The following is a 22,519-nucleotide window of genomic DNA, read 5'->3' on the forward strand; positions in this document are numbered from 1 at the left end:
TTCCCCGCTCCGCCTCCTCCTCCCGCCTCGGGGCACAACACGCCAGCGCGAGGACTTGTGCGTCAATCCAGATGCCTGTGTCGCCCTGATTGGGTACGCCCGCCCCCCTCTCGTAACCCAATTGGTCGGGGGGAGGAGCTAGGCTGATCAGGGGCGGGAAGTCGTCCGTCAAGTTTGGAGCCGTCTTCCATTGGTCGTGGGGGGACATTCTGCCCTGCAGTCATTGGCTGATCCAGAAGTGGGTGGGGAAAGAGGAGGAAGGCATGGAGAGTGGGCGTTAAAGGCCGCGTACCTAATCGGAAACAGACAGGTGCCTTCAAAGCCGGGGCCAGGCTGGAGGCACCTGCCAATCAAGGCAGCCCTTGGGCGGAGCCAGGCAAGAGTGCCCACCCCTTCCCCTTCGTGGGCCCGGCTGTCGTTCATTTCTGTCCGTCCAATGATGTGACGAGTGGGCGGTACCCGCTCCTGGCAGCGTGTGAAACCAGGCAGAGCAGGTAGGCTTGGGACCAGCGCGCATCCCTCCGCCTGCCTTGTGTCTTGGCCGGGCGGACCGGTCTCTCAGTTGCACGGCCCATCTTTGAGACTCAGAAGAAGGAAGGAAGCAGAAGACAATGCCCCAAGTCACTGACATCACGCATAGCTGCACTGCTTGGGAAGCAGCATGGAGTTTTGGGCCTTCCTCTGAATGGTGACGTGATTGTGGGACAGTAATTCTCCTCCGCACCTCCGTTCGCTTGTTGTCGTGAGGACGCCGCAGAAGGTACAGATGGGATTCCGTGTCCCCCCACCACGATTGTCGCCTACTGGTCCTTCACATCTCAGCTCGGTGGGCTTCTCTTGAAGGGAAAACTTCCTGACCTCCCGTTCTGAGCGGTCCCATGAGCCCTGTTCATTAGAACCTACTTTTGCGAGTATGCCATCCTTTTCCTAGTGGTTTGAGTCTTCTCTCAGTAGAAAGCACTCAGTAACCATTTGCTGAATGAATACATGGATGGATACGGGGAATGACTTGTGGTTAAGACTTGCTAGGTACCGGTGCTTCTGCAAACCAGGAGGCATTTGCCCTGGGCCACACAGTGGAGATGGGAAGTCAGGTGGAGGAGGAAAGTAAGGGAACTCCAGGGGAGATGCCGGTGAGAACATTGGAATCACCTGCGGCAAGGCAGGCACTGCTTTCAGGTTCACCCAGGCCTGGGGAGTGAAGCCTGCTGCTGCTGGTGCTGCTGCTGCTGCTGCTGCTGCTGCTGCTAAGTCACTTCAATCGTGTCTGACTCTGTGCAACCCCATAGACGGCAGCCCACCAGACTTCCCCACCCCTGGGATTCTCCAGGCAAGAACACTGGAGTGGGTTGCCATTGTCTTCTCCAATGCATGAAAGTGAAGTCGCTCGGTCGTGCCCAACTCTTAGCGACCCCATGGACTGCAGCCTACCAGGCTCCTCTGTCCATGGATTTTCCAGGCAAGAGTACTGGAGTGGAGTGCCATTGCCTTCTCCGGGGAGTGAAGCTAGGGATCTCTATTTTTACAAACTTCCTGGCTGATCACTAGAATTAAGGTTATTGATCCATAACAGCATTGTTATTCAACATGTGGTCCCTGGATGGAGTAGTGACTTTAAGAAGGCTTAAAAATCCCCTGGGGATTTGTCAGATGCATATTCTGATTCAGGAGGTCCCAGGCCCTGCTTTCTAAGATTCCCAGGTGATGGTGATGGCCCACCGTTCACACTAGGGCAATGGTTCTCAAACTTGGCTGCACCTGGGGACTTAAAACAATTCAGATACTCAGGCCTTGCTCTAGACCGATTAAATCAAGAGTTTCTCGGGATGGGAACCAGACATGGTAATTCAGACTCTGAGGATGATTCCAACATGCTGCTAACCTGGTAGAGAACTTTCTAGAGTAGCAGTTTTCAAAGTGTTAGTCCCCGCATTGGCAGCAATGACCACCACCTGCGAAGTTGCTAAAAAGTCGTGTGTTCGAGCCCCACGATAGCCTGTGCTTCCCTGGCGGCTCGGCAGGGAAGAGTCATCTGTGGGTGCAGCAGACGCAGGTTCGATCCCTGGGTGAGGAAGATCCCCTGGCAAAGGGAACGGTCACCCACTCCAGTATTCTGGGAAGTCCCACAGACAGAGGAGCCTGGCGGGCTACAGCCCACGGGGTCGCAGAGTCGGACATGACTGAGACACTAAACACACACATGTACACACAGACCAGCTGAATCAAACTCTCCTTCCGGGTGATCCTGAAGCGTGCTAAACTTGGAGAAACTAAGAGGATGCAGGGCTGTCAGGCCAGGTACTGGGATTCCTTGAGACTCGCACCTCCAAGCCCGTCCACTGGTTCAACGGTTCAGTCTGGTCGGGTTGGGGGAGGGACGGGGACTCTGACAGGTGGCCCTTCCCCGGCAGACCCACAGGCAGAGGTCGTCACTTTCAAGCAAGGCTGATCTACACAGATCCAGCGTTAAGTCTGGGAAGACAGTTCTGTGGCCTATCTGGCCTTTGGAAAGAACCTCCCAGGTGTGCATACTTTTCACGTGAGGGAGGGGAAGAGTAGCCCTGGGATGAGGGGAGACTGGGGTCCAGAGACACACAGAGCCCCTGGTGGTGACGGCGGAGTTCCATGGAGAGAGATTTCAGCCAGGACCCAATGAGCTGGAGAGAGGCCCAGGGAGAAACTGCGAGCGGGAGAGGCCCGGCTCCCCGTGGGGCTGCTCCTCCGGGGTGGCTGACCTCGCAGGTCAGCAAGTAGCGCTGAGGCCAGCTCCCAGCGCAGAGCAGGCAGCCCCTGGAGGCACAGCACTCTGCTTACCTGGCAGGTGCTTGCGCAGTGCTGGGTGCCCCCAGGGCAGGGCACCTGTCTGCCCCGCACAGGCAGGGCTTGGCGCAGCAGGGCGGGAGCGGGAAGTCCTCAGCCAACATTGGAGTAACAACAGTGGCCCCGTCACGGGGCCCTGAGGCTGAGCCCGGGGCTGAGTGCTTCCTGAGCATCTCTGTGTCCCCATGCGTGCGCCTGGCGATGTCAGTGGGGAGGCCTGCAGGGTGGAGGCCAACTGCCCAGGATGCCGCGAGCACCCACGTGGCCTGTGCCGGAAGCTGGGGCCTCAGAATGAGCGCGGTTCTCCAAGGGGCCTGGAGATGGAGAGGGCACCCCTCACCCGGGAACCGTACGAGGTGACAGGCCCAGGGTGGATCTGGGTTCTGTGGAGCCCGAGCTCTGCTCCCGAATCCAGAGCGCTGACTCCTCAGCCACCCAGGTGGCTGACAAACGCTCAGTCGCCAAGACTGGATCCTGATAACGTGTTTTTAATTACATCTCTTCCAAAGATAGCTCCTTTCCCAGTTAAACATGACTCGTGGTGAGGCCTGGCTGTGTGTCTGCGGAGGGGGTGGCGAGCTCCGCACAGGGGGGCCGGCTCCTCTCAGGCCTCACTGGCCGTCACGCCACAGCGGCTGGCCTGGGGCGCCGCTCCCTGCCAGCACCCCCAGCCCCTCCGGACCCCGACCCCCTTGGGGCGGGGGCCCCCGTGTCCCTCTGGCCAGTAACGGCCAGGCGCCCCCCTCAGGTGGACGTGATGCCGCTCTTCTCGCCCTTGACCTTGAGGAACTCAGCCATGCTGGAGAAATACTTCTGGTTGGCCTCTGCCACCTTCTTCTCCGCTGCTTGTGGGTTCACAATCTCCAGGCCCTGGGCAGGGGAGGGATAAGGGGCGGGGCGGGGAGACGGCCTGGTCTCTAACAGCCTCCCGGTGAGGGAATCGTGGCATGTCAGGGGCCCACGGCCCTTCCTGATGGGCCTGGGGTTCTGGGCAACCATGTGGAGGGCGTGCCAGCCCCCAGGTCTCCCCCACCCTGGGAGATCCTCTGTGGTTCTGGGGGGAGGCCAGCGGGGAGGACCTGGATCCCTGAATTTTAACAAGATCCCCAGGCGATTTTAAAAACATCACCGTGTGAGAAAGGCTGATCCCGTTCAGTTCCTGAATGAGGAAACCGAGTCCCAGAAGTAAGAGGCTTGCCCGCAGTCCCAGCATGAACCGCACCAGCCCCAGCGAGGATTTACCAACCAGCTCTGGGGGTCTGACACGTGGCTGGCGTTGATCCACGTCTTACACCCGGGGATTCTCACCTCGCTGAGGCTGCCCCTGGAGGCTCCGTCTCCCTTAGTCCTTTCTGGCCCAGCACTTTCCACCCCTCAACACTATGTATCTTACTTGTCTGACCCCTGAGATAAACTCCAAGAGGGCGAAACTCCCCGTGTGTGTGTGTGTGTGTGTGTCTGTTTGTCCTATTTGTCTGTCCCCTGAGATAAACTCCAAAAGGGCCAAACTCCCTGGTGTGTGTCTGTCCATCTCAGCGCCTGCGACAGTGCCCCCGGAATTCAGCGGGCATCCTCAGGGGTGGGAGCAGCTGGGCCTGCTCGGGGCCACAGAGACTCAGTGGTCCCTGCGAACCGTGACATGTGCTGGGAATCCAGATACAACCTCGGGGGCTTCTTTGGAGCCCCCCGCCCAAACCCATGGCAGTCCTGAAGTGGGGCACAGGTAAGGAAGCAGCAGCCCAGGACAGGGGAACACGGCCTTCCCCGGGCCTGCTGCCTCCAGAGACCCAGTACCTGGAGTGGGGTGAAGGCCACGCTGGAGGCGGTTCCCGACGAGCGGTCACGGATGGTGGACTTCCCACCGTACACCACGCTCTGCTTCTGCAGGGTCCGCTGCGGGGAGGGCAGGGCGCTCAGGGCTGTGGCCTGGGTCTGCACACGCGTGCCTGCCCCCGTAGCCCAGGCCCCGCCCCCATCCCCAGGGCTGGCCCGCACCTGCAGCGTCTTGGAGATCCTGGCTTTGGTAGCCTCGTTCACCTGCGTCTGCCGCACCCGCCCGCTGCCCGACTTGCCCAGATGTCCCAGGCTGAAACCCAGATCCTCCTGGTAGGCGTCCTCCTCGATCTGGTGGGAGGGGAGACGTCCAGGTGTCAGCCGCCCCTCAGTCAGCCCAGGGCTCCATCCCATCCGGGACTGCCTGGGCCCTGAGTGCAGTGAGCCTTGCTGGGGCCCCGCTGAGGAGCAGGGGTCCTGTTAGCACTGCTTGAGCTGAGGGGGAGTGTGTGTGTGTGCCTGCGCCGTGTGAAGAGCCGCAACAGTGGTCACTGACGACACGCAAGCTAGTTCCGGCAGGACCAGCGGGGTGGTGCTCAGGTAGCCGGGGCCTGGCAGGCGCGGGGCCTGGGAGGGCCTGGACAGCGGGGTGGGGACGGTGGGGGGAGAGCCCTCTGGGGCTGGGACAGAGCGGAGGCCAGGGGGCCCGGGAAGAGGCTGAGGTGTGGCCTCGGCCACAGCAGTGGAGGGGACGTGGGGGCGCGAGGTAGGGGGTGTGACCTCTCCGAAGCTCATGCGGTTGGCCTGCTTCCGGATCTCCGTCAGCCCCAGCCGCTCCTTCATCTTGCGGTACCTGGGGCGGGGCAGGGGGTCAGCCGGGAAGGGGAAGCCTCGGCCCTTCCCACCCCGCCCGGTCCGGTCCCCGGGCCCCACCTGCGGCCGCCTCGCTTCTTGCGCTGCCCGTCGAGGGGCGCGGGCAGCGGCTTCACCTGCTTCACGGGCGGCGGCTCCTGCCACTTGTCGAACTTGCGCTCAATCTCGTCCTTCAGCTCGTAGCCCACCTGGGGAGGGCGGGCTGGGGTCCAGCAGCGGCTCCCACGGGCCTGGCCTGCCCCCCGCCCCAGCTCCTCTCAGGTCAGTAAGGGGGATGCCCTGGAGACCACCGCACCCGAGAATCCAGCTGGGCTCTTCCTTCAGGAAGGACCCCAGTAGGGCCCCGTCAGCTCCTCTGAGGAGCCAGGCTCTCCCCAGGCGCACAGGCTCAACGTGACCCACCCTGTCCCACCAGCTCCCCCTCCGCGGGGCTCGCTGGGCTCCAGCCTGGCGCTGACCGCCCGCTGCTTCAGACCCCGTCCCCCAGCGTCCACGGGACTCGCCTGCTCTCTGCTCGCAGGCCCACTTTAAGCCCTCACCTCCTCAGAGCAGCCCTCCCGCCTCCCAGGTTCATCAGTCTAAGCCCCCTTGGCACCTCCACGGCCTCCTCTCCCCTCAGCCTCTGCTCGGCACCCCGGACGCCCTGCATATTGACCAGCGTGCGTCTCCCCATCGCCGCCCGCCCCCAGCCAGACTGGAGAAGCCACAGGGTAGGACTTGCATCTGGCCGGGTCACCGCCGTACCCTGTGGTCAGAGAGCCCCAAACGCTGTGGCAGGCTGGGTGCCTGGAAAACCATACTGCACGGGATAGACACATCTCCTGTCACAGAACAGGTCTGCCCAGGAAAACAGGCTAACGAATAAACACCAGCATGGCGGCAGTGCTGGCAGAGGAGACAGAGTGCAGCAAAGACATTCCTCCCCGCCCCAGGGTGTCCAGAGACCCTGGTGCAGCAGAGAAGTTCCTCCCCACCCCAGGGGGTCCACAGACCCCGGTGCAGCAGAGAAGTTCCTCCCCTGCCCCAAGGTGTCCAGAGACCCCGGTGCAGCAGAGAAGTTCCTCCCCCACCCCGCCCCAAGGTGTCCAGAGACCCCGGTGCAGCAAAGATGCTCCTCCCCGCCCCAGGGTGTCCAGAGACCCCGGTGCAGCAAAGATGCTCCTCCCCGCCCCAGGGTGTCCAGAGACCCCAAGGCAGCAAAGACGTTCCTCCCCGCCCCAGGGTGTCCAGAGACCCCGGTGCAGCAGAAAATTCCTCCCCGCCCCAGGGTGTCCAGAGACCCCGGTGCAACAGAGAAGTTCCTCCCCCGCCCCAAGGTGTCCAGAGACCCCGGTGCAGCAAAGAAGTTCCTCCCCCGCCCCAGGGTGTCCAGAGACCCCAAGGCAGCAAAGACGTTCCTCCCCGCCCCAGGGTGTCCAGAGACCCCGGTGCAGCAGAAAATTCCTCCCCACCCCAGGGTGTCCAGAGACCCCGGTGCAGCACAGAAGTTCCTCCCCCGCCCCAGGGTGTCTGCTACCTGGTTCCTGTGAGCTCTCACTGCCTGACAAGCGGGGCTCTGCAGGTGTGACTGGGTTAGGGATCTTGAAGGGGAGTGAGAGCTTAGTGGTGTGTGGGGCCAGTGGGGTCACAGGGGTCTTAAAGGGCCAGAGAAGAAGTGCAGGCAGAGGCAGAGCCAGGGAGAGCACACAGAGGCTGTGCTGGCTCTGAAGATGGAGGCAGGGGCCCCGAGCAGGGGGCGCGGTGGCCCTGGGAAGCTGGAAACCGCCGGGAGCGGCCCTCCCGAGCTTGAGCCTCTGGAGGAGCAAACGGGGCCAGCACCGCGGCGTCAGCTCGGGGAACCCCCGTGGGCCTCTGGCCTGCAGGACTCTAAGACCACAACCCGGTGTCCCTCTGGGCCACTGCACTTGAGGCCATCGTCATGGCAGCGTGGGGGAGGGGACGCCGCCCCGGGTGGGGCCCAGCGACACCCCCGCCCCGCCCTGAGTCCCCGTGCGGGAGGGTCTTCTGATGACGGCGCTCCTCGACAGACCACAGACAGGCCATGCGGACGCCGCCCTCACCTTCCCCTCCGTACTCTCGTGGAAGCTGTCCACGCGGGCTGCCAGCGTACACTTGGCGGCCACCAGCCGGGCGGCTTTCCGCCGCAGATCCTGGGGCAACAGACAAGGAGGCGGGTCAGAGCGAGGCAGCAGCTTCAGAGCCCAGGCTTCCCAGAACTGCCGCCTTGCCGCCCTCTCTGCCCGGCAGCCTCCACCTCCACTGCGGCTCAGGCCTGCACTGATGCGTTACAGTAACCAGTGATCATCGCTGGTGTCTTTTTCCACCTCCTCTCCCGTCTGCAGACAAACCAGGTCCAGTTCGCCCACGTACAGACTGGGAGACAGAGGTTCAGAGCTCAGGCTCCGTGCCGGGCAGGTGGGTGGCACTGACGGAACCCCAAGCCAGCCCATCGGCTCCGGCCTCCTTGCTCCCGCCCGTGCGGGCCACCCTCTGGCTCCCAGCTCCCGACGCCTGCCGCCAGCAGTGACCCGGGGACCCAGGGGGCACTCACTGGGGGCAGGGACTGCACGATGTCGCTGTGGTAGATGTAGCCGGTGTGGGGCAACACCGAGGTGGACGAGAAGCCCGACAGCGTCTTGCGCTGCGCCCCAAGCAGCATGATGTTGCAGGCAGGCATCTTGGAGAGGTTGGTCAGGCCGCCAGCCACCCCTGCAGCAGGAGGGGGCAGGCATCAGCGAGGTGGCGGGGGGTGGTCCGCTGAGCGCTGCCCCTTCACAGGAGTTTCCAGCCGCAGCCCTGAGGGGGGCCCGCCAGGGAGCGTCAACGTGTCCCATCTCGGGGGGATTCAGAGGGGCTCCGAGAGGCAAAGGGACGTGCCGGAGGCTGCACAGTGAGCCCCTGGCCCACGAGAAACCTGACCCCTCGTCTGGGAAGCCACGTGGGCCTGCCTGTGCTTCAGGGGTTGGTCACCACGCCAGCGGCCTGGGTGTGAGCCACCTCTGGGTTCCAAGAGCGTGTCTGCGGGTGTGGGCAACACCCTCCTGGTCTCCAGGGTGGAAACCAAGGCGCGTGACACGGTTTGCCCAAAGATGTGAGGTCAGAGGTGGCGGGGAGTGGGGGAAGCAGGAGTTCATCCTTCCCGCAACCCTGCACACCCCTGCCTCACGGGCAGAACTGTGTCCCCCACAGATTCACTCGCTGAAGTCCTAAGCCCCCACCATCTTAGAATCTGGAGACAGGGCCTTTGCAGGGGTGAGCCAGGTGAGACGACGCCCCCAGGCTGGACCCCCAACCAGGAGGACAGGTGCCCCGACGGGAGGGGGAGACCGGGACCCGGGATGACCAGGAGAGGACCCGCGGGCAGGGGCCACCCCCCTGCGGAGAGGCCGCAGAGGCACCCCGCCCCCGACGCCCAGTGCCGCCCTATCCCGAGGACGGATCTCGCCCTCGAAGCCGTGCCTGCGGTGACTGACACGCTCGCTGGTCTATCACACACGTGCCCGCAAGCGTTCCTCGGCTGAAGGGACCAGGTGCCTGGGGGAGGTGGCGGGGGGCGCCCCGAGGAGGAAGGGACGCACTCTTCCCCATCACACTGCCAGGACGAGCGCCCCCATCTTGCGGGGAACCCTGGGGCGCAGAGAGCTGACCCATCACCAGGCGGCCCCGGGTCCCCGGCCTCCCCACCGGCCACGCCCCGCCGCCCCTGCAGCTGCCGGGGCCCAGCTCTGCCGGCCGCCACGCTGGTCTGCGATCTCCGGAGAGACGAGCAGGTGGGTATGGGGGCCGCGTGCTGGGCCCCAGGACGTGCAGAACACGCCCCGATTCACAGGAAAGGGACAGGCCTCCGCGAAGCCACGGGCGCGGGGCCGGGCCTCACCCATGATCTTGGCGGCGGTGGAGGCCCCGATGATGATGGAGAGGTTGGGGGCGATGAAGGACATCCGCGACTCCACGTACTCGTAGATGCGGTGCTTGGAGGCGTTCAGCTCCAGCGCCATGTCGCAGGCCTCCTCCAGCCGCTCCAGCTCCTCCTCCGACAGCTGCTGCCTGCAGGCAGGGGGGGCACAGCTGGGGCGGGGCACGGCGGGGGCGGACCGAACGACCCGTGCTGCCGCGGGTCCTGAGTGGTGAGGGGCCCCAACCTCCCCGCCATGTGCGCCTGCGTGCGCGTGCACCTTCGGGACGATTACTAGCTCCGCCAGCCCGCTGCCCGTGGTGGCGCGTCCTCGCCGCTTTCCCTTCTCTGCCCGGCCTGCAGCCGGGCTCTTTGCAGGTGTTCCCTCTTTCTGAAACGCTTCCCCCAGCTCCCCAGACCTTGCAGGTCTCGGCCTTGCCAACCAGCGAGGCCGCCATCCAGCTGCTCCCCAGGAGCGCCGTCACCAGCTGCCGTCGACCCCGCCCATTCACGGCTTGTCCAGTCAGAGCCCTGCTGTGGGGTGACACGCCTCTGCCCTTCTCGCAGGCCCACCACAGACGTTGAGGGGCAGGGGGAGACCCCGTGTGCCCCTCCTTAGGGGACGCCACTTCTAATTACAGGCCTGCCCTCCGCTGCACCCCTGAGGACCACAGGCTCTGGGAGGAGGCTGGCTTCCCAACGCCAGGGACCCGGGGCCCAGAGCCTGGCCTGCAGGAGGTGCTCGGCGAACACGTGGCAGCGCAGCAACCCGTCCTCCTGACACTACGCCCGTGCCGCGGGGGCCCCACGACCGACGGCCGCCGGCTGGGCCCGCCGGGCACGCACCCCTGGGTGGTGGAGGCGGTGACGCTGACGACCATGATGGTGGCGTTGGTCAGGATCTGCTGCAGGTTCTCGTTGTTCTTGCATTTGTCCAGGCTGTTGCCCAGCTCCTGGGGGAGGGGGAGCATGAGGGGCATGAGGGGGATGAGGGGCATGAGGGGGATGGGGGGGCATGAGGGGGAGGAGGGGGAGGAGGGGGAGGAGGGGGATGAGGGGCATGAGGGGGAGGAGGGGCATGAGGGGGATGGGGGGGCATGAGGGGGAGGAGGGGGAGGAGGGGCATGAGGGGGAGGAGGGGCATGAGGGGGAGGAGGGGCATGAGGGGGATGGGGGGGCATGAGGGGCATGAGGGGGATGAGGGGCATGAGGGGGAGGAGGGGGAGGAGGGGGAGGAGGGGCATGAGGGGGATGAGGGGGATGAGGGGCATGGGGGGGCATGAGGGGGCATGAGGGGGCACGAGGCGGAGGCCCGGGGACTCAGGAGGGTCTAGAACCTCTCCTGCAGGGACAGTGGCCGCCCCGTCTGCCCCCAGTTCCTACAAGCCCGCGGCTCAAAGCATCCGCAGTCTGCCCTGGGAGGGGGCTTGCCCAGAAGCAGACGGTCCACCTGCAGAGGACGGGCTGCCCCCACAGGCCTGCCGCCCGCGTCCACTCGCGGTGCAGGTCTGACCACGTCTCCTCCCCACCCCCATCTGCTCGACTCTCCCAGGAGCCTGGGTGCTGGGTGGTGTCCCGCCTTCATGTGCCTGCCCCTCCCGTGGGGCCTGCCCCTCAGACCCAGAGCCTCGGAGGCCAGATTGACCTGATGACCTCTTACACTAGCCTCCTCCCTCTCCCTGAACGCTCCAGGGCCTGTTGCCATCTCGGGGTCTTGGCTTCCCCCAATCTCTGCTCCCTGTTCCCATCCTGCCTCTGGCCCAGAGCTGAGTGACCCCCTGGAGGGTCCAAGAGCAGGGTGCTCTCAACAGGCGTGGTGGCTGGGGGCCCATCCTCTGCGCTCACCTTGACGGTGCGGATGTAGTCCAGGGCGTTGGGGACCAGGGACTCCAGCTCGGGGAATCGCTTTGAGTACTTATCCCGGATGAACTTATGGATGATGTCTGGGGGCACAGGGCGGGCAGGAGCCCGATGAGGGGCAGGCAGACACCGCTGGCTCCCCCAGCACCCATCTGCCCTTCGTCCTGCAGTGAGGGAGCCCCTTGTGGCAGCCGGGCTCACAGACACACAGCACAAAGGCTGCCCCTACTGCAGGGTGCGGCTGTGTGGATCAGTTCTGGTCCATAAGGCGTGAGGGCAAGTCACACAGGCAACTTCCAGGTCACTCTTTTAAGGGAAAAAATGTGCCCTCCTCCTCTCTCCTGATTGTTTTTGCTGATGGGGATGTGGAGGTGATGGCTGGAGGTGGGCAGTCACTTTGTACCATGAAACAGGTGACAAATCAGTGAAACACAGACAGCCTGGGCTCCTCATCCAGACTTTCCCACGAGAGGAAAATACACTTCCTTGTCACGTCACCCTTCTGTTCAGTAGCTGAACCTACGTCTGAGCTAATGCAGGGGCTTCGGGGCAGGGCCCTGGGAGACGCCAGCAGGGAAGGTGGCCTGGGATCCTGCCCGCCCCTCCAGTGGGGACGGGAGAGGCTGTGGGGGACACCGGGCAGGGCTGTTTCTGCTTGCTCACTCAGCTCGTTCTCAGTCTCCACTGGTCGCCCTTCCCGGTACTCACTCAGCTCGTTCTCGATCTCCACTGTTAGGTTGTTGGCGTCCACGATGACCCGGTACTCAGGGGCCGCCTCCACTGGTCCCATCACTGTGGGGACGAGAAACAGCCTGGTGTGGGTGTGTGTCTAAGCACCCACCCCTTCCCAGGTCCTAGCTGGGCGGGGCCGGGGATGCGGCTGGAGGGGGGCATGGAGGGGCTGAAGAGGAAACTAGGGAACAGGTTCGTGTGTCTGCGAACCTCCCGTCTTTCCATCCCGGCCAGTCTAGATCTGACCTTCTCTCTCCCTGGAACTAAGCCCTCTCAGGGCTCCCCATGCCCTGAGGACTAAAAGCCATGCTCCCCAGAGTGATGTCTGAGGGCTCCCCCAAGGCTGGAAGGTCCGGGGCGGGGGGAGCCAGTGCTGTGTCTGTTCCCTAAGCTGCACCCTGGGGTGCCTGGCCCACGGCTCCCTCTCCTGGTACAGCTCTTCTTCCTCCAGTGTGTTCCTGTCTCTTCACGCCCTGATCACGACGGTGGCAACAGTACTGTCACGAGTGGAAGGGGAGAAGGCACCTTCTGAAGCTTTGGCCTGCTTGCTGATGTACTCCTCAATCTTCATCATGATCTCGGCAAACTGTGCGGGGAGGGGAGCAGAGTCAGAGCCCAGGTCCCGCCAGGAAAAGGGGGCTGCTGCCCGCGTCAGCCTGCCTAGGACCTCCGCTCACCATCTTGCTGTCCCACAGCTTGGCGATACTCTTGACTGAGTCCCCGGAAAGATCCAGCTGGGTCTCCTCCTGCACATCCTCGATGGCCGGCTCCTCCTCCTCCTCCCCATAGCTTCCTCCCTCCTCCTCTTCTGCTGCCTCCTCGAGGTCGGCCAGCAGCTCATCAGCCAGAGACATCCTGAGGCCTGTGGGGAGGGAGGGCAGGACTCCCCCTCACTTACGGGGAGGGGGCTCCCCTGGCCAGAAGGCCCTGGTCCTTCTTGATCAGCCCCACTTGCACGCAGGCGCCACAGGGACAAGGCACCTTCGTTTGCTTTGCTCTCCGGCTCCTACCGGTGCCTGGCGCGCCACAGATGCTCAACGAACACCTGCTGAGTGTGAAGCCACCTCCCAGAAGCAGGTGGTCTCCAGTCACCGCTCACCCTTCCCACCCTCACTTCACTGGACAAGACACCGCACACCCTCACACCAGTGTCTCTAAGGCTTATTAGGAAAAAGTGCACCCCCTCCTCTTAATGATACGACCTCTTGTTACATCCTCCTTTTCTTCCACCCATTACAGAGGCCCCACCCCACCAATAGCTGGGCCCCAAATGGGTGACAGATACCCTGAAATAATGCTCTCACATGTCAGGACAGCCAGGCAGGGCCTAAAATGTCCAGAGCCTGAAGGCCAATCACCTCGGGCCCGGAGCAGCACCTCGTCCCACCCCGGGGAGCTGTACAGACTGTTTTTGTGAAATCCACGCAAAGCACTGTTCTACAAGGTACAATCCCCTCACTCTGTCCTCTCCAGTGCTTTTTGTTTAAATAAGAAATTGCTCCTTTTTCCTGTTCTTCAGTAAGACATATGTATCATATACACGCTACTATACATAAAATAGGTAACCAACAAAGACATGCTGTATAGCACAGGAGACTCTACTGAGTATCTTCTAATAACCTATAAGGGGAAAGAGGGACTGACAGTCAGTGGTTAACACTCCGAGCTGACACTGTAGGAGGAGTGGGTGTGATCCCTGGTCAGGGAACCAAGACCCCACATGCCCTGCAGCTTGGCCAATGAAGCAGAAACACAACACTGTCAATCAACTATACTCCAAAAAAAAAAAAAAAAAGAAAGTTTCAAAAAACCTTTCGGGAATTTCCCAGCAGTCCAGTGGTTAGCACTTGGTGCTTACACTGCCAGGGGCCCAGATCTCTCTGTTTACTGTTTCTCCACCATCTAACAAAACACCTAGTGTATGGTAGGCATTCAAGATATATTGGGCAAATGAATGAATAAGTGACTTAAATCCTTATGCTAACCACGTCTGGTTTTCTTTCTCCAGTCTCTGAACACATTATTTTTTTCATTCCTAAAGCAAGGACGCAAACAATATTTCTTGCAGCGTGGATCTTCCCTGACTCCGAGAATGGATCCTATCCTGTTGCTGTACAACATATGAACCAGTTTGTTTACTTCAACACTTGAAATTCTCTAAACTTCTAACATTTTGTTTGATGTCCACCTTCCACATTGAGCTAAAAGTTCCATGAAAACAGGGACCGTGTCCATTTTCAGCGCCCAGCTTAGCACCTGGCACGGAGTAGGTGCCACGACCTCGCTTGACACCACCCCACCTTTCTAGCCTCAGCCCCTGCCCCTATCCCCCAAACCCCACGAGTCCTCACATTTCTTTCTCTAACCCACTTCTTCCCCTCGCTTTCGGTCTTCACACCGTCCCTTTTTTTACCAGCTCAACACCTCCTTATCCTTCAGTTCTCGTCTTCTATTCCAGCTCCAGAGTAGATAGCTTGCTTGGTAATACGCACAGCACACGCCCTGTGTGTACCCTAAGGCGCATCACACATTACTTATTCAGGTAATGACTTGATTAAGCCTGTTTCCCCAGGCAACACCATGCAAAGCACTAAGACACCCAGGAACGGTTTTCTTGCTCCCGCTACACCCCAGAGATGTAACCCTGAAGGCGCTCTGAGACCCTTGGGTAGTCGGTCTACGAAGGGACCCCCTTTCTCTTTGCACACTTCCTCCCCCCCGGCCCGGGAATCCGACCTCGCCTTTCCCGTCTCCATCACGCTCACCTCTTCCCTCCTCACACCACGGTTTCTAGGAAGATAGCTTGCAAACAGCGGTCGACGCTCACTGATGACGTCTCACCCTCGCGCCCTCGTCGAGGCAAAGCTGCGCTCTGATTGGCCACCGCCCCGCGTCTTTCCTGGAGCGTTTGGAACAACAACTTTATTAGCACATGACGCTAGGCGGGGAAGGGATGAGCAGGGGGAAAGGAGAGGCACCTTATCCAGCTCGCGGCCCGTTGTGAACTGAGCCCGATAAAGGAGACTCGCCGCAGTCTCGCAATAGGGTGTCAGGATAAGAATAAAGGGCAACTGAGACGAACGGTGGAGGCGCTCAACGAGAAAGCAAGGCTTAGTTTAAGCCGGGAGTCGGGGTGGCGGGTGGAAGGGTTACGGAGCGGAACCGGAAATAGGAAACTACCACTCCCAGAAGGCGTGGCGGCAGAGTCCCGGATGTTGGAGCCGCATAGCCTGACGGGACGGGTAGTTTTGCGAAGCACTTGACCTACGGAGATTGCCGAGGTTGGAAGTTCTGGGGCCTGGGGCTCCCCGAGCAGGAGAGATGGAACTGGAGCAGAGAGAGGGGTGAGTGGTTTTGAGGAAAACTTCGAATCGCAAAAGACGTTGTAGCTGCATGATAGCAGTCTGCGCTGAGGACTGACGCCGGGCTGCAGTTTCTGGCAGTTGCTTTAGCTTAGGACTCTTCAGGGTCTGGGGTCCGTACTCGAGCATCCTGAGGCAGAAGGCTGCGGGTCTGGCGGAGGCCGGGACCCCTGGGTCTGGTTGAGGGGTTGGGGCTTGAGCTGTCCAGTGAAGAGATCTGGGTCCTGGGAAGGGGTGGGCTGGGAGCCTGGACTTCTGGATCCTGGGAGGGGGTGGACTAGGGGCCTGGACTCCTTCCTAAACCTCAGCGAGAAGGGATTAGGAGCCGGGGCGTCGGGGTCCCTGAGCACCCCCGACCTTACAGGACCATGGCCGCCGTGGGCTTCGAGGAGTTCTCGGCGCCGCCAGGCTCGGAGTTGGCGCTGCCTCCGCTCTTCGGTGGTCACATCCTGGAGAGCGAGCTTGAGACCGAAGTGGAGTTTGTGTCCGGGGGTCTGGGCGGCTCCGGGCTCCGGGAGCGAGATGAAGAGGAAGAGGCAGCCCGGGGCCGTCGGCGGCGCCAGCGGGAACTAAATCGCAGGAAGTACCAGGCGCTGGGTCGGCGCTGCCGGGAGATCGAGCAGGTGAGTGTGGGTCCCCCCGTTTGGGGCTCCTCTGGCCTGAGTTAGTAGTCCTTCCCCGTGTCTGCCTGTCTAGGTGCCCAGCCCAACTTGCCCAGGTGAATGAACCTTCCGTCCATTCTTCATTCATTTATTTAGCACCTAGTGTGTGTCTGGCTCCCGGCAAGGCACCTTGGAGGGCTGTCTCCTCCATGAGCTTCCTTTGACAACACAAAGCAGCTCACTGCTGTCTCACAGGCGCCTCCGTGGCTCCCCACTGAGCTGACTTTTCAGACCTCACACCCCTGACATCATTTGCTCGGGTCCTGTCCATTCTGCCTCTCTGATCTCTCTCAGCTCCTTCTCCTCTATCCCCACAGCCTTTGCCAAGACTCAGGTTCTTTCCACTGAATCACTGCGCTAGCCTCCTTTGTGAGAATGAGGATGGAGCAGGAAGCCGGGCCCAGATCTTGAAAGGCCACGAACATGATAGCAAGAAGTTTGGATTTTTTCTTTTTTGAGCGTGAAGGGAGTGATCAAAAGGCTTCAGATAGGGAGAAACAGGGTCAGGTCTGGGTGTTTGAAAGACTGTCTATCTTTGGTTGGAGTCATTTGCTAGGGCTGCTATATCGAGAACCACAAACGGGTTCTAGAAGTCTGGGATCAAGGTGTCAGGAGTGTTGGTTCACCCTGAGCGCTGTGAGCGAGAATCTGCTATCTGTTCTGGGCACCCTCCCTGGCTTCCAGTGGCTTGCTGGGGATCTTTCATGTTCCTTGGCTTGTAGGTCTCGGCTTTCAGAATCACACAGCGTTCTTCCTGTGCTGTGTGTGTGTGTCTGTCCCCGCCATACTGGATTAGGACCCGCTGTATAATAGCCTCACTTAGCCCGATTAGCTTTGTGAAGAGCTTGTGTCCAAATAAGGCCACATTCTGAGGTCCTGGGAATTAGGACTGCAACACACCATTTTTGGGGGACAAAGAGTCGGACATGACTTAGCGACTAAACAACAAAAACCCAGCCCATGACAGTGGTGTTGGGTGAGTTCTGGAAGATGGGGGCAGCTAGTGTGGTGGCCCAGGCAGGAGAGGAGGCGGCCTGCGCTCGGGTAGGAACAGAGGAGAGGAAGAGGCAGGGGTGGCAGGGAACTAACGGGAGCGAGGCCTGAGCCGAGGCTTAGGGTGAGCAGGAGCACGGCAGGCTGGAGAAGCACATCCAGAGCTTCACAAAGCACAGGGCTTGCTCAGGACTGCAGAGGCATTTGGCTTCACGGCGATGATGGGAAGGGGATCTGAAGGCCGGGCTGAGGGCAGCAGGACCAGTGGAAGTGCTCGGAGCAGGGCCAGCTCTGGATGTCAGATTACATACATTCCCCTGAAGTGCAGGAAGGTTGAACCTATGCATACCGTGGCCAGCAGGCCCAGTCCTCCAGAAATACCCAGCAGACACACAAGACAAATGCGCCGCCAACGGTTACCAGGCATTCCTAGCAGTACTCTTTCTAACATGGTTTTATGTATGTGTATAGATAGGAAGCTGGTGATGTAAGTATGAGTGAGTGAGTGAAAGTCGCTCAGCCGTGTCCTACTCTTTGCAACACCATGGACTGTATAGTCCATGGAATTCTCCAGGCCAGAATAGTGGAGTGGGTTGCCTTTCCCTTCTTCAGGGGATCTTCCCAGCCCAGGGATCCAACCCAGGTCTCCCGCATCGCAGGCGGACTCTTTACCAGCTGAGCCCCCAGGGGAGCCCTAATACAAGTCTTCAGTTCAGTTCAGTTCAGTCACTCAGGCGTGTCCGACTCTTTGCGACCCCATGAATCACAGCACGCCAGGCCTCCCTGTCCATCACCATCTCCCGGAGTTCACCCAGACTCACATCCATCAAGTCCGTGATGCCATCCAGCCATCTCATCCTCTGTCGTCCCCTTCTCCTCCTGCCCCCAGTCCCTCCCTGCATCAGATTCTTTTCCAATGAGTCAACTCTTCGCATGAGGTGGCCAAAGTACTGGAGCTTCAGCTTTAGCATCAGTCCTTCCAAAGAACACCCAGAACTAATCTCTCTTAAAATGGACTGGTTGGATCTCTTGCAGTCCAAGGGACTATCAAGAGTCTTCTCCAACACCACACTTCAAAAGCATCAATTCTTCAGCGCTCAGCTTTCTTCACAGTCCAACTCTCACATCCGTACATGACCACTGGAAAAACCATAGCCTTGACTAGACGGACATGTGTTGGCAAAGTAATGTCTCTGCTTTTGAATATGCTATCTAGGTTGGTCATAACTTTCCTTCCAAGGAGTAGGTGTCTTTTAATTTCATGGCTGCAATCACCATCTGCAGTGATTTTTGAGCCCCCCAAAATAAAGTCTGACACTGTTTCCACATCTATTTCCCATGAAGTGATGGAACCAGATGCCATGATCTTCGTTTTCTGAATGTTGAGCTTTAAGCCAACTTTTTCACTCTCCTCTTTCACTTTCATCAAGAGGCTTTTTGTTTCTCTTCACTTTCTGCCATAAGGGTGGTGTCATCTGCATATCTGAAATTATTGATATTTCTCCCGGCAATCTTGATTCCAGTTTGTGCTTCTTCCAGCCCAGCGTTTCTCATGATGTACTCTGCATAGAAGTTAAATAACCAGGGTGACAATATACACCCTTGACGTACCCCTTTTCCTATTTGGAACCAGTCTGTTGTTCCATGTCCAGTTCTAACTGTTGCTTCCTGACCTGCATATAGGTTTCTCAAGAGGCAGGTCAGGTGGTCTGGTATTCCCATCTCTTTCAGAATTTTTCCAGTTTATTGTGATCCACATAGTCAAAGGCTCTGGCATAGTCAATAAAGCAGAAATAGATGTTTTTCTGGAACTCTCTTGCTTTTTCCATCATCCAGCAGATGTTGGCAATTTGATCTCTGGTTCCTCTGCCTTTTCTAAAACCAGCTTGAACATCAGGGAGTTCACGGTTCACGTATTGCTGAAGCCTGGCTTGAAGAATTTTGAGCATTACTTTACTAGCATGTGAGATGAGTGCAATTGTGTGGTAGTTTGAGCATTCTTTGGCATTGCCTTTCTTTGGAATGGGAGTGAAAACTGACCTTTTCCTGTCCTGTGGCCACTGCTGAGTTTTCCAAATTTGCTGGCAGATTGAGTGCAGCACTTTCACGGCATCATCTTTCAGGATTTGAAACAGCTCAACTGGAATTCCATCACCTCCACTAGCTTTGTTCGTACTGATGCTTCCTAAGGCCCACTTGACTTCACATTCCAGGATGTCTAGCATGATACCTAATATAAGTACACATAATACATATAAACCAGATCCATTTATTTTTATTATTGTTGTTGCTTAGTTGCTCAGTCGTATCCAACTCTCTGTGACCCCGTGGGCTGCAGCCTGCCGGGCTCCTCTGTCCATGGGATTCTCCAGGCTGAATACTGGAGTGGGTTGCCGTGCCCTCCTCCAGGGGATCTTCCCGACCTGGGGATTGAACCCACATCTCCTGCATTGGCAGGCAGGTTCTTGACTGCTGGGCCACCTGGGAATGTCTTTCACCAGGAGGCTTTCGGCTCCGCTCCATCCTTCAGCTCCCCTCGACCTCTCTTTTCTCCATGATCTCGCGTCTCTTTTCTCCCCCAGTGATTTCAAGGCTCCTTGTGTCCTTCTGTTCACAGAGTCTTTCAGTGCAAGGGTGACGCTGGCAGAGTGAGCACTCTCCCGAGAACACCCGCTCTATGCCAGGCTGGGGACTTTCAGCCCATGGCCCCCGGCCCCCCCACCCCACCCCCAAGCAGCAGCAGGTATCCCGAGCCCTGTTTAACAGCTGGATGCTAGGTTCCAAAGAGACTCACCATTTGCTCAAATGGAGCTGCATTTGAGCCTCTGCTCTTAGCCCAACCCCAACCAGGAGTAAGTTACATTATTACTCTTTGACCAGTGCAGAAACTTGAGGCTCAGAGAGGTTAAGTAACTTACCCAAGGCCACACAGCTGGGGAAGGGCAGTGTGGTATTTGAACCCAGGTCCTTCTGACCCAGGAGCAATCCACGCATCTCCCGTGACGGCCCTACCTAAAGCAGCCACCTCCTGCCCTAATCTCCAGCCTGTCTCCTGGTTTGGGGTCCTTGAAGCACTTTATCACTCTGTGAACAAGTCCTCTGGTTGGCAGGGTTTAGGGAGCAGCCCCCTGCCAGGCTCTGCTCCAGGCCCTGGGGACAGGGGCACAGACCTCAGCCCATTGGAGCTTCTGCCCTGGCGGCAGAGACAGGGAGGACACTGAGTAGAAACAGAGGCTGGAAGGCGGAGCAGCAGAGCTGAGCAGAGCGGACGGGCGGTGGGGCTCTGGCGTGGGAAGTGGGGGCCTGAGCGGGGGCCTTTGACGCAGGTGTTTTTCCTTTTTTTGGCCACATCGTGGGGCACGTGGGATCTTAGTTCCCTGAGCAGGGATCGAGCCTGTGCCCCCTGCCATGGAAGAGCACAGTCTAACCTCTGGACCTTCAGCGAGGTCCCTGAGCGCAGTCTGGAGGAAGTGAGCCTCACAGGCACCTGGGGAGGAGCGCACTGAGTGCCCCCAGGCCCGGCCCGTGCCAGGGGACTCGAGTGTGAGCGCAGCGGACCAGGCGTGGAACAGGAGAGGCAGTGAGCAGGGGAAGCGGCACACACGTGGGCCCTGGAGGCCCCGGCCAGTCTCCCTGGTGCCCAGGGGCCCCACTCACCGTGCTGGGTCCTCGGAGCCCAGCTGATGCATGCTTGCTCCACCTCCCCGCAGGTGAACGAGCGGGTCCTGAACAGGCTCCACCAGGTGCAGAGAATAACCCGGAGACTCCAGCAGGAGCGGAGGTAACCCCCTCGCGGCCCGCGCCTCAGCCCATCCCTGCCATCTCATCCGCACCATCTCAGGTCGGGCCTGGGCAGCAAGCTGAGTCCCAGGCCTGGGGCGGCAGGTGTGCCCCCAGTGAATGGGGTGGGCGGAGTGTAGAAGACCAGCCCAAGGGTCACAGACCCAGCCTTGAGCCCTGCTCTGCTGGGTGCCTCCAGGCCAGCCACACCCCTGTCTGAGCACTAGGCTGCCATCGAGACAGGATTATGCCAGGATCACAGGGCTGCTGAGGACTGAATGGGAGCCCTCGGGGCATGTAGCCACCTGGTTCTAATTTTCAGAACAACTAAATAAAAGTAAGCGAATCAACCATTTCCGCATGTCAGTCGCTCTCGCCACGTCCCAGGTGCCCGAGGAGAGGACAGGTGGCAGCGGCTTCTGTAGCGGACAGCCCCAAGAGCAGCTGGCACGTGCTGGGAGGAGAGGTCATGCGTGGAAGAGGCTCCGCCCAGGCGCTGGCTTATGGGGACCATCTGATCAGAGCTCAGAAGAGACAGAAAACCAAAAAGCTTGCGGGAGCAGGGGGCAGGAAGAGAAGGCAGGGTCATCAGCGAGGGCCCTGGGCCCGCCTCCCAGCTACCAATGAAAATGACCAGTTACTGAGCCGACACCTCACCCGGGCCTGTGGCACTACCGTGCCGCTGTCTGCAGGCCGCCCCGGTGCGGGGGTCACACCCCCGGGTTCCAGAGCAGGAGCTGAGGTGCAGAGGGCCCGGTGTCCTGCCCCGAGTCCACTGGGCACCCGGGCGTCTCGGACCTTCAGGTCAGAGCTGCGCTGCATCCCGCTCCGCCTGCCGGGCGGAAGGTAAAGCGGGCCCCGCCCCCCCCGCCCCCCCCCCCCCCGCCCCCGGCGGCTTCGCTGCAGGTTCCTCATGAGAGTGCTGGACTCCTACGGCGATGACTACCGCTCCAGCCAGTTCACCATCGTGCTGGAGGTGAGCTGGGGTCGCGGGCGGGCGGCGGGCCCGGAGCCCGGACACGGCCTCCACCTGCCCCTCTCCCGTCTGCCAGGACGAGGGCAGCCAGGGCACAGATGCCCCCACCCCCGGCAATGCCGAAAACGAGCCTCCAGAGAAAGAGGGGCTGTCCCCACCTCGGAGGACCCCCGCGCCCCCAGAGCCAGGCAGCCCGGCCCCCGGCGAGGGGTCCAGCGGGAGGAGGCGGCGGCGAGCACCGCGCGACGGCCGAAGAGGCGGGGCTGCGCTGACCCCGGAACTGGCCCCGGTGAGGGGGGTGGGGGGGCGGGGGAGGGAGAGGGGTGCAGGGGGCGCAGGGAAAGGCCAGGCCGGGACTGCGGGGGAGAGACGGCCTTGGGGGAGAGAGGGCCTTGCGAGGCGGGGGCGGGAAGGGGGTGAGGCTGGCCTGGGAAGGAGAGAGCTGGAAAGGGTCAGGCGGGGGTGGAGAAGGAAGACCTGGAGGAGGTTCTGGGGAGGAGGAGAGATACCCAGGCGGGCTGGCAGCAGAGCAGGGAGAGCTGACGGGTGGGGGCGGCTCTGGGGAGCGTGTACGGGGACATCCCGTGGGCCAGGGCCTCCTCACGCCCCACTCTCGTCTCCCCCAGATCAAGGTTGAGGAAGACTTTGGCTTTGAAGCGGACGAGGCCCTCGACTCAAGCTGGGTTTCTCGGGGGCCAGACAAACTGCTGCCCTACCCCACCCTAGCCAGCCCCCCCTTTGACTAACTCACTCCCCCCAATAAACCAGCCCCCACTCTCGCCTTGGCCGCTGC

The 22,519-nt window shown here is 60.6% G+C and overlaps 2 protein-coding genes across 4 annotated transcripts; one reads left to right on the forward strand and one right to left on the reverse strand.

Moving 5' to 3' along the window:
- Positions 1 to 3,292: 3,292 nt before the first annotated feature.
- PRPF31 (pre-mRNA processing factor 31) lies at positions 3,293 to 15,140 on the reverse strand. Of its 2 annotated transcripts, none has more exons than XM_069552076.1 (15): positions 14,932 to 15,140; positions 14,719 to 14,852; positions 12,631 to 12,815; positions 12,479 to 12,539; positions 11,930 to 12,013; positions 11,207 to 11,304; positions 10,208 to 10,314; positions 9,344 to 9,513; positions 8,018 to 8,175; positions 7,527 to 7,616; positions 5,527 to 5,654; positions 5,374 to 5,446; positions 4,816 to 4,944; positions 4,615 to 4,713; positions 3,293 to 3,690 (listed from the first exon to the last, which is right to left on the reverse strand). In XM_069552076.1, exons 3-15 carry the CDS (start codon positions 12,805 to 12,807, stop codon positions 3,565 to 3,567), a joined length of 1,500 nt encoding a protein of 499 aa, XP_069408177.1. In that variant the 5' UTR covers positions 12,808 to 12,815; positions 14,719 to 14,852; positions 14,932 to 15,140; the 3' UTR covers positions 3,293 to 3,564. The 2 variants fall into 2 exon arrangements, with proteins under 2 accessions (XP_069408177.1, XP_069408179.1); XM_069552078.1 differs by lacking the exon at positions 14,932 to 15,140 and adding an exon at positions 14,367 to 14,466.
- On the forward strand, positions 14,864 to 22,505 carry TFPT (TCF3 fusion partner). Of its 2 annotated transcripts, none has more exons than XM_069552095.1 (6): positions 14,864 to 15,297; positions 15,680 to 15,938; positions 20,681 to 20,751; positions 21,657 to 21,726; positions 21,803 to 22,015; positions 22,353 to 22,505. In XM_069552095.1, exons 1-6 carry the CDS (start codon positions 15,275 to 15,277, stop codon positions 22,470 to 22,472), a joined length of 756 nt encoding a protein of 251 aa, XP_069408196.1. In that variant the 5' UTR covers positions 14,864 to 15,274; the 3' UTR covers positions 22,473 to 22,505. The 2 variants fall into 2 exon arrangements, 1 of the variants encoding a protein (XP_069408196.1); XR_011248945.1 differs by having other exon boundaries at positions 14,882 to 15,297; positions 21,138 to 21,726.
- The last annotated feature ends 14 nt before the right edge of the window (positions 22,506 to 22,519 follow it).

This window comes from Ovis canadensis, chromosome 14, assembly GCF_042477335.2.
Source record: "Ovis canadensis isolate MfBH-ARS-UI-01 breed Bighorn chromosome 14, ARS-UI_OviCan_v2, whole genome shotgun sequence".
In the NCBI taxonomy this organism is placed as follows: domain Eukaryota; kingdom Metazoa; phylum Chordata; class Mammalia; order Artiodactyla; family Bovidae; genus Ovis; species Ovis canadensis.

Coding starts and splice junctions, on each gene's coding strand:
- PRPF31 (XM_069552076.1), bottom strand. CDS start 12,807: ATGTCTCTGGCTGATGAGCTGCTGGCCGACCTCGAGGAGGCAGCAGAA. Junction 10,315..11,206: donor ACTACATCCGCACCGTCAAG/GTGAGCGCAGAG, acceptor CCCCTCCCCCAG/GAGCTGGGCAACAGCCTGGA. Junction 7,617..8,017: donor TCGTGCAGTCCCTGCCCCCA/GTGAGTGCCCCC, acceptor CTGTTGCCCCAG/GATCTGCGGCGGAAAGCCGC.
- TFPT (XM_069552095.1), top strand. CDS start 15,275: ATGGAACTGGAGCAGAGAGAGGG. Junction 15,298..15,679: donor GAACTGGAGCAGAGAGAGGG/GTGAGTGGTTTT, acceptor CCGACCTTACAG/GACCATGGCCGCCGTGGGCT. Junction 21,727..21,802: donor AGTTCACCATCGTGCTGGAG/GTGAGCTGGGGT, acceptor CCCGTCTGCCAG/GACGAGGGCAGCCAGGGCAC.